The 10,491-nt window shown below is 38.9% G+C and overlaps 1 protein-coding gene across 7 annotated transcripts; it reads right to left on the reverse strand.

Moving 5' to 3' along the window:
- Positions 1-436: 436 nt before the first annotated feature.
- Positions 437-10,226, reverse strand: LOC146468170 (putative histone-lysine N-methyltransferase PRDM6). 7 transcript variants are annotated; one of them, XM_085124893.1, is made up of 6 exons: positions 9,936-10,226; positions 5,502-5,665; positions 4,179-4,381; positions 3,097-3,332; positions 1,897-2,161; positions 437-1,111 (listed from the first exon to the last, which is right to left on the reverse strand). In XM_085124893.1, the coding sequence occupies exons 3-6, from the start codon at positions 4,363-4,365 to the stop codon at positions 783-785; spliced, it is 1,017 nt and encodes a 338-aa protein (XP_084981019.1). In that variant the 5' UTR covers positions 4,366-4,381; positions 5,502-5,665; positions 9,936-10,226; the 3' UTR covers positions 437-782. The 7 variants fall into 7 exon arrangements, with proteins under 7 accessions (XP_084981019.1, XP_084981018.1, XP_084981016.1 ...); XM_085124892.1 differs by lacking the exon at positions 9,936-10,226 and adding an exon at positions 6,381-7,318; XM_085124890.1 differs by lacking the exon at positions 5,502-5,665 and having other exon boundaries at positions 9,936-10,225.
- Positions 10,227-10,491: the final 265 nt, after the last annotated feature.

Genomic DNA, 10,491 nt, shown 5'->3' on the forward strand with positions numbered 1-10,491 from the left:
TACTGGTCATTATTTGTTGTTTTTGGGGGGTTCAAATTTCGAAAAAACTACCTCAACCGCATATAAATTCTGCAAGCAAATTTTTTAATCGCAAAAATGTGGAATTGATGTCAGTGCGGTGGTCGAAGTAGATTTCTGAGGAAAATAGTTTTGGGCAGTAAACTTTTCCCGTTAATCTCCAAATCATATGATTAAAATCCGAAAAAACCATGGAGTATATATGGAGGTTGAGGTGCACTAGATTTCTCATACAGTCGCCTGCACGTGGATTTTAGGCTAAGGTCATCTCGGTGAAAACACACACCAACAAAAAAAAAAAAAAAAAAAAAAAAACAGCCGAGTACGAAAAAGAGTTCGAAGATGACCTGATTATCCTCAAAACTTCGGCGACAGGCGTTTTTGAAGTCTGCAAGCTAAAGGAACACAAGTTTGCTGATCGAGCTATTCATTTTTTACAAAGATAGAATAACTAGAGAATATAAGTACAATAAACAGTCAAAGTGTTTTCACTAGAATGTAATGTATGAATGCAAGTTAACGTAGTTCCTTTAGTCTCCCCATATCTGCAGTGTAAAAGTTTTTTTTTGTTTCACTTCGAGCAATGTAGTAGAATTTGTGTTTTTATCATGCAGCTTTTGTAGCACCTCAGAGATTTAATCACTGGAAATTTTCAGCGCAGTTTTCTGTAGTAAACCAAGCTCGACAAGAATCCCCATCCAGAATGGCGTGACTCTTTCAAATTACTTTTTGAGCTGTCACGCAAAAGTAACACAAGTCCCTGTTTATCTTTCCCTTGTTAAAATACAAAATGGATCTGGTGCGTCATCGCATTTCTGAATCACAATTGCCCTCCGCGTGGGGGCTGGGGCCAATAGTCCATACTGAGAAGTTTTCTTTTCCCTCCGCACATGCGCAACTTGATACTCATTGGAATTGAAGCGATTTGGAGTGCGATAGGGCGCGTGCCTGGCAGATGGTGCGAAAACCGCTGAACTAAAGCCTTTTGTGGCTGTTGGATTGTTGGAAAATCGTAATTCTTCATTGTTTGGCCAGTCAGCGCTTTGCTTGGACGTGTTAACCCGAGTAAGTGACTCAGCATGGACTGGACAGTCTGCGGAATATGAGAGGAAAACAATAATCAGGTTAAGACGAATGCTACTACATAAATAAGAAATTACTGTTCAGTATAAACTTCATCTGAATGGTCAGAACAGCTACGAATCCCCTGTAACTTGGCATCTCCTGTGAGCTGACACTTATTAAGTTTGGATCCTGGCCATGACGTTCAGAAATGAAACAACTAGTACCACAGGAAAGTACTGCTCAGTAGCTTTCGCTTTAATAGTCACACTTAAGGATTTCGTCCACAGACTCAAAAGTTAGAACCACCTTGTACAACATAATAAACTGCACCACAGGAAAGTATTGCTCAGTAGCTTTCATTTAAATGGTCACATTTGAGGATTTCATCCACAGATTCAAAAGTTAGAATCACCTTGTGCAGCATAATAAACTGCACACAGGAAAGTACTGCTCAGTAGCTTTCGCTTTAATGGTCATACTTGAGGATTTCGTCCACAGACTCAAAAGTTAGAATCACCTTTTACTTGGAGTACAGCAAAATAAACAGTACCACTAAAAAGACTGCTCAATTTATCAACTTAAATTTAGGATTTCTTTTATTTTTCATCAGACGCTGGAACCACCTTTCACAGCATTACAATCAGCATCACAGGAATGTTCTGTCCACTGATTGCATGCAGTTTGGAATGCTATTCTCAGACACAAAATTTAGACCACCCAGTTATATGATAAAATGTTTGAAAGGTTTAGACGGTATAATAGTAAACGCTAGATAGGGGCAGGCTGACAAGGCTTGTGCCTCGTGCTGCTTACTTCCATTCTGATCCAGCTGCCTTCCGATGTCGGTGATATTTAGCGGTATTCCCATGTACTGTGGATAAGTGTCCTCGTACCATACCAGTAGTTCTTCTCCAGCCGGAATGGTGGCGAACGCTCTATAGTAGATCTCTTTATTGTATTGAAAAGCGTAAAGATTCTGTTCTCCCATGTGACGGGCGCAGCGAATAAAACGCATCCAGCTGGCGGTATTCTCGTCACTTCCATCAATATAATGCAGCAAATTACCGTTTTCGTAAATCTGAGGGGTAAATTAAACGGAAGACATCAGTTAAACAGTACAGTTGGAAGGAACAGAATTTTTTTTAGATTTCGTCTTTCTTGTTCTCAGGCGCCATTAAAACTGGGTGAGAAAGAGCGGGAAAACGGACGCGCGACCCTAAAGTTAGAGAAAAAAGGAAGCAGAGATCTCACGCAAAAACGGGAAAACAAGGCAGAAACGGAATACATCTCAGTGGGAAAAAATGTGTTCGAAATATCCTTGTAATGTTCGGTGAAGGTAAATAGATACGACAGCTTCAAGATGACAAAATATGAACGCCAAACATTTCAGCATTCCCCCCACCCCTTCCCTGAGACCCTACCTTTGTCTCTTTTGCGTTTATTGCGCAGTTTTCCTTCTTTCCTTTCCTTTCCTTTCCTTTTCCAACTTTTTTTTCACTCGCTGTTCTAGCTAGAGTTTTCTTTGTGTTGTTTCTTATTTGTCGGTTTTAAACTTTCTGTATTAGCGTCACGTTTTGTGGTTTTCAATCTGGTTTTAATGCTTGGATCTATGAATAAAAACCTAGAGTGCTACCGTTCAGTTCAGATAACGATCTGTACCCCAGTACCTCTCCATGGTACAGTGCGACCCTGGGTGCGACATTTTCCTTTTGTTTGGGACTCAAAAGAGTTAAATATAAACGTTTTGTTATCAACAAGTACCGTTAGTTCCTTGTCGACATCAATTATTTTAGTTTTTTTAAGTTCCAATTTAATGACCGTGGAATTTGGAAACATTTTCGTGTTTGACTCTGCCTTTGAGAAATAAGTCAGCAGGGGAATTTTATGAGCTCCCTCCTAAACACTCCATTAACATATGCCATTCATGCCTTAGTGTCTTCTTAGTTTTCGTCACATAATTCACCTTTATTGTTTTCTAGCATATGTGGCTTGTCGACATGTTCATTGCCTTACCTCCCACATATATGACGTGTCCATTTCATCTGTGACGTCACTGAGCGCTAAAATTGTTCCTTGATAAGGACCCATCCAAGTTCCTTCCGGAATAACCTGTTTTGTGCGCACGCCGCATTTGAAGCTGGAAGTAAATGAAGGGCAGAGCTCAAGCTCATCCGGGCAGGATTTCATGGCGTTGCTGAGTCTGTTGCCATTCTTTTCAGCAGTTTTTGAAGTTGAGAGTAATGGACCTCCTGAGGCAAAATTTAAGTTAGAATTCTTTTAAGCCGGTCAGTACGATGCATCTTACCATGTGATCACTTGACAGAGTTTAAATGCGTTTCCGTTCAACTGGTCTCAAATGTATTAAAGACTCCGGAAGGAAAGCTGATAGTTGTCAAACATTCATAGAAAACACCGTGAAGACACCGGTGTTTGATTTCTTACATTGAAAATCCGAGTGACAGCTTTGATTATCTGCTTTGGAACTTAGCATAACGGTTACATTTGAACAGGTATTTAATTCATAGATCCGTGATCCGCTTTCTCGCGCCTTTGATTTAAACTGTTTCCTTGAAGCAAAACAAATCGAAATGCCAGCGGTTTTCAGGTAAAGTGTAAACATGGCGGGTTTTAAGAATTTATGCGTTAGGTTCGGCTCATGAAAAGTTCGACGTCTGAATCAAAGCCGTTCCAAAGCCGAAATTCCCGGCTGAGCCGTTCCGAATTGAAGCAGCCGTTCTCAACTGATTCAGACGCCGAACTTTTCATGTACTTAATTCAAGGTATTAGGTTCGGCTCATGATAAGTTCGGCGTCTGAACCGGGCCTAAGGCGTGGTTCAGACAACGTGACTCGTGTGCGCCGTACCAAGTAATACGCAGCTCTTTGGCAGTGGAGGGGCGTCTGAATCAATTTTCAATTAGAAAGACAAAATCTCAGGGTACGGTATCCCCTGCCGCGTAATATATCATTACAACGAAAATGTACTCGAGGTTGTCCGAAAAGGACCTAAAACGCTTTTATACGTACTAATATATTGTTTTCACTGATTAACCTCGCATTTATATCCTCTTATAACTACAAACAATTTATTGTTACCTTTTCGCAAAGCACTGTCGCTAATGTTTTCTGGTGTGCGCATGGCCCGTGATTCGTTACGTAGGTACAGGCACTTGAGCAAGTTGTCGTATGTGAAAGAATATGGCGCCGGGCCTGTTGGGCTCCAGTAGGAAGACACCGCTGTCTTGGCGGGAAATTGTTTGAAACGTGGGCTCGTAATTGACATCGTCCCGCTGAAAAATCTGTTGAAACGGTAAAGTGAAAACAAAGCAATAATCAGATATAACCCGAACAAAATTAGTGCAAAATAAAATGGCCAATTGTTGGTAGAACTTGAGTAGGATGACAATGACTTGAAATGAATCATGAAAATGACATCGTATGATGTGTGGGATCTGACAAGAAGCCACGACATCTGAAAGAACTGTGTCGCTTCATTGTGCACCTGCCAATTTGTGTGATGACTTCATGTTTGCTTTGGCAGCACTGACCACTTAAAAGTAGTGATTGTAACGTTCTTTGGTAATGTATAATAAGCTTTGTTGTAGTCTCAAAAACAATGAAATTAGGCTTTTTAAAGGACGTGACATTTTTCCTAATTAAGAATTCATACTTTATTGTCTTTCCTCATTGAGACAAAAAACATATAAAATAAATATATTACTAATACTCTGTCAAAAAAATGACTAACAATAAAACCATCAAATCTTTAAAATCCTTATAAAATGTACAATAAGGCGTACGAGTCGACTATTTACAATTCGCTGCGTACAACCCAAATTTTCCAACGATAATGGCATTTGAGGTGGCCCTTAACAGGCTCCCACCTTGACATCTCAAGCCACTAAGCAAAATAAATAAATAACCGTATTCCCCCTTGTGTGGTCACCTATCATTCTAGGAGAAAGGCCTTTCTCTGTATCTCCTCACCCTCCACCTCAAAGAAATGTTTAGGATTCAAAAATCATATTTACCGGCTTATGGTTATTATTTGTGAAGTTAATGCCGCTAGGATTCCCGTATCATCTTATCGCTGTAATTCCAACACGCACCGACGGAGGTTCTTTTGCGTTGACGCCGATCAGATTCAGTATCTATGTTAAATAGCGCTGTTAGTTTTGTCCAAGTTTAAAGAAGAAACTTGAATTTCCTGTGTTGTATTCTAGAGTGTTTTTGCCTGAGGGATGTTAATGTTAAATCGATGAGAGTATTGCCATGGTTACCATCATTTGACTGCGAAACCTCCAATCAGTAGATCAGTAGACACTGTACACGCGGTTGAAGGCGACTGTCGGTAAAAATCGTCCTCCGGTTTCATGATTTCCCGCTCTTTTCCCTTAAGTTCGCTGACAAAGGACTTACTTTCTCGGTACATGGATAGAATAGTCTATATCAGATCACAAAAACCGGCACATCCGTACAATAAAGCCATTTGTTGGTAGGACTTGGGTAGGATGACAATGACTCGAAATAAAGCATGAAAATGACATCGTACAAGGCAGGAAGTCTGACAAAAGCTACGCCAGCTAAAAAAAAAATGTCGCTTGAATGTGCACCTGCATAGTCGTGGGTTTATGTTTGCCTTGGCAGCAGTAACAACTTAAAAGAAGTAGTTTTAACGTTCTTTTACAATATATAGTAAGCTTTGTTATGGTCTCAACATTGTTTAAAAGACGTGACCATTTTCCTAATTAAGAATTCGCTGCGTACAACCCAAATTTTCCAGAGATAATGGGATTTGAGGTGGCCCTTAACGGACTCCCACCTTGAGATCTCAAGCCACAAAGGAAAATAAATAAATAACCGTATTCCCCCTTGGGTGGTCACCTGTCAATGTAAGGGAAAGGCCTTCCTGCGCATCTACCCCCCCCCCCCCCCTCCAAAAAAAGAGAAATGTTTAGGGTTCAAAAATCTTATTTACCGGCGTATGGTTATTATTTGTGAAGTGAATGCCACTAGAATTCTCGTATCATCTTATCGCTGTAATTTCAACATGCACCGTGGTTCTTTTACGTTGATTCCGATCAGACTTAGTGTCTCTATGTTAATAACGCTGATAGTTTTGTCTATGTTTAAAGAAGAAATTTTGAATTACCTTTGTTGTGTTTCCAGAGTTTTTTGCCTGAGGATGTTTGTGTATAATGGCGGCTATGTTGACATTGCCAGGTGTAAGGTTGAGGACACACCACCATTGAATATTAAATATTGCCAAAGGATGTGAAAAATGAGAATTTTTTTTACCTTCAAGCTTCAATCTTTTGCGTCAAACTGAATGGTCTTGATCACCAACCGAGTTTCTGTTATCCGCGAACGTTTCTCCCAGAATGGATCCCATGAACCGAATTTTATCACAGTCGCCGCAGTTCAAAAAGCAATAGAGGCAAGAAACTTTATGCTTTTAAGCACGCAATTGACCAAGATGATAAATTACATCCAAGATGGTAATAATGAGAAATTTGTAAAAAAAAAAAAAAATGACGAATTGGTTTGTACTCAAAACAAATGAGGATCTCCTACACATAGTGTTTGGTGAACAAATTAAACTTTGCTTGTTCTGTGAACGGTCAACAACGACTTTTTCCAGAATTTGTGGTGTGGCGCAACCGTGAAGTTTTCTGGCGGCCTTATGAAGCAGAAAAATAGAGCGGGCAGAAGAAAACCGCCAAAGAGATTGTTGCTAGGAGAAATTGCAAGATGAGAAAAATTTAATTATAACCCCAGTGTAAACAAAGCAGAACTTTCTTTCTTTGTCAGTTTTCATTCCGTTTTTCCGCGTCCGGTCTTTCCGATTTGGATAGCATTCAACCTTTCATGTTAGCTTATTTCCAAATATGTCAGTGACAGCTTGATTTTTTTCTGCGTCTTAAACATCGTGACTGAGATGTATGCATAAATAGAGTAGAAACCTGATTACTTGAGCCATCAGAGGAAACAAAACTCTTCGTTTTGCGTTAACAAAAGGCGGAGCTATCAGAATGATTTAGAGTTCTATGTGTGAATAGAATGAAGAACTTTGAGGCCGTGAAAAGTTTGAGTCATCTGGCCTATTGTGTATCTAATGGCCATTCTTCATGCTATTGGGCTCATTACTCTAATATATAACGGCTACCCATACAAAGGTAATTTAGCATCTTTAAACATGAGATTTCGAGCAATTTTGAGGTTTTAGTAATAAAAAAACCTATAAAGATAAACACAAGCGTACGTCTGTGCAGTCTGTAATGTAAATTTTATGTTTTGTCTTTCGGTATTTTAAACAGCCTTAGAATAAATTACTTGTGAGAAAGGTGCAAAATTTGCCAGTATAGCTTTTGCGGGCGAAATTCGATTCTCGATTAGAGAAAAACGTAATTGTTAATAATAGGCACGATAGGAATTTCAAACATTAGGATATAAAGGTTAATTACCAGCGAAACAGGCGAGGAATATCTTAAAACTTCCTTCTTTAATTAAATTTTCGCGAATATTGAACGAAAAAGCGCGCGCTAAAATAAATCGTATAAGCTGAATGAAATCGGAACGCAACTGATTTACTACAAGTATGGGCCACAGAGGTAAATGACGATCTGAGCTGTAAACTGCTTGGTTGTTCGCTTTATGGGAGTAAAATCAATAGAAATTTATAATGCTTGCTTTTGGAACAAACAAAGGTTCCGTGGGCTGTAATAACGGTGTGCGCGAGCGGATAGCGGATGTTTTTCGGCCGTGCTGATCTTGTATCTCTCGCCGCCATCCCCTCCCCCAGTTCTTTAGTTCTGCTCGTAATAACGAAGCGACACCGAGGTATCCGTAATAGAGATGTGTCTGCAAGAAGCCAGCGACGTAGAGAGAAGATATGCAATAAAATGGGGAATGGGAGTCCCATTTATTGTAAATCTTCTAGTTTTACAAATTCACTCAGCTAATTGAATCCGAAAAGGTCATCAAAATAGCTGGCTTATTCAAATTTACTTTCGTAAGACCGTAAAATGATATACTGTGACTGAAACAGAAAATTTCTTGGATTGTCCTGATGGATATCAGTGACCACATAAATCACACCATTTCTTTCATTCTCATTCTTTTTGGCGTCAATTCAGTCATTTGAAAGGCATAATGGAATACAAATGTTGGTGTACTCAGTGTGTTTCAGAATATGTTAGTTTGGATGCTGTTATTTTATGCAGGCCCTGAATATCAACAACGATTAAAATCTCCAGAATTCGAACCCCAATAAATCGATAACTCCATAACAAAAGTGCTCCGCTCTGCCTCAATAAATTCGGCAAACTTTCATCAATGCCACAGTGTTGCGTTAATTTCCCTTAATCTGACTTAAACTATTGAAATTTTGCTGTATAGTGGCTTGATTTTCCTCCATAATTAAATATGGGGAATTAATTTGATTTTGAATAGACAGCCGTGTATTTCTCCACAGGTTCCGTTCACACTGACCCGTTTTCGATCCGCCGTTAAAAGCGCAAGTGGTTTATCCCGGCCCACGTGTTTTGCTGCCCACATCTAAATAATTGGACATGCTTTGAAGTGACTTACGGTTTCGTCATCGTTTTCAAAACCCCTGTTTTCATTCATTTCTAAAATGCATACGTAAATAAATCTCCTTTTTCAAGAAACTTCCACTTGGACAGGGTATTTTAAAATCTCGGCCATTTTCGGAGCGTTTTAAATAATTTTCGTCAGTATATCTGTGCACGGATGGCCTTAGAGGGCAAAAAAATATCCATTTTCAAATAAAAAAACCCGAAGTGGTTGCCTTAGTTAAGTGACAATACTGCAAGATAGAAACGTACGCAGTGTGGGAACACATGCAGTTAATATTGTAACTGTTACAAATACGACCGGATTCAAATTTAAAAAGCCAATATGTAATTTATTCTACACCAAGCTTTTGAAGATAAGATAAATTATTGCTTTGTTTCCTCTGGATCACAAATCACTATTACAACATATCATTCATTGTTTTTCCCTTTTTTTTTTTTATCTTAGAATGTCATATTTACGATATGTTGCCAGTATACGTTTAAAAACAGAGGTTCAATTTCTCTTTTGTAAACTGAGTGTCTATTCAATATGTATGTATGTAATATGTATGTATGTTTGGTTGAAAACAGTAGTAACGTTATTCATAAAGAACATTTCAAAACAGGTTTATAACTTCCTAGACGTAGGCGTAAGACGATCGATACTGAAAAATGTTTTATATGCCGGACAAAAATTGCGGGATTTTGTCTTAACACGCTGAAAATTAAAGTAAAAATCATTTTCATGAAGTGTAAATTAATAGATCAAACGTGAAAACTTGTCAAACAGTATTGATGGCTTTTCAATATATTATGAGGGTCATTGCTTAATCATATTGCATAAAAAGTGATTCTGAACGCCAAGGATTCAAAAACAAAAGTCGCTGAATAAGTTTATGTTGAAGAGGTCCTCACAGTAACTGATGTTAAATTAAACTATCCGATGTGTGTGAATCCTTCATGGTGTTAGTATCTAGGATCGCTAGTCTGAGAGAAGCAAGTGTTATTAATATAAACACACATATACTTACGCATCACATTTGTAAACACATTTCCATTGAATCGCACGATCAGTTTTCACGAGAAACAGAAAACCGGTACCCAGAACTCCTTGACAAGCGGTTCACACTACTCGTAAGGAATTCTATGATTCCCTTGAATACATCGAGTTTTTAGAAACAATATCATGCAAAAGAAAACGATTTATAACCATAATGCGTGACTTAGGATGAAATTCTTTCAGTTACTCGCCTATTATTTCAATTCATGTACTCACCTGCTGCGTTTATGATGCTTAATCGTTTTGTGTAGGGCGTCCGAACGACAAACAAGTCAATTTTAGATGATCGATCCTATGCAACTCGCGTTAAATTTTGATGGCCAGCGCGTCGCTTTGGCAGACTTTTTACCATTCTGATTTATTGTGTCGTTTTGTCCGATGCAAGTCATGCATTGCAAATGAAGTGAAAGGCTCCATTCCACGTGAGAGACTCAGTATAGCGTTGACGTCAAGGGGAAGACAAAATACATCACGTGGAACCACTTGTAGGAAGCTGTAAGATTAGTGACAGCTTCAAGAGCAATGAAAAGACATTATATAACCGGGGAAAAGGTCCTGCCGTCAATGGTTAACTTTTTTTAGTCTTGCCCTAAGGGTGTTCATTTCAATTTTCGCGGAAAGGTTTGCCTAACATGACAAGCTTGCGGGGTATGTAAACAAAGAACAGTCGAGAATTTTTCACGGTTCCATGACGATATAAATAAAAGACTAAGTCAAAGGACGTGATAACAGTGATCTGTTGCCTGGTTGTGTTGCTGAAGAACAAGTTTAC

Source organism: Pavona decussata, unplaced genomic scaffold, assembly GCF_977016875.1.
Source record: "Pavona decussata unplaced genomic scaffold, jaPavDecu1.1 SCAFFOLD_133, whole genome shotgun sequence".
NCBI classification, from domain to species: Eukaryota; Metazoa; Cnidaria; class Anthozoa; order Scleractinia; family Agariciidae; genus Pavona; species Pavona decussata.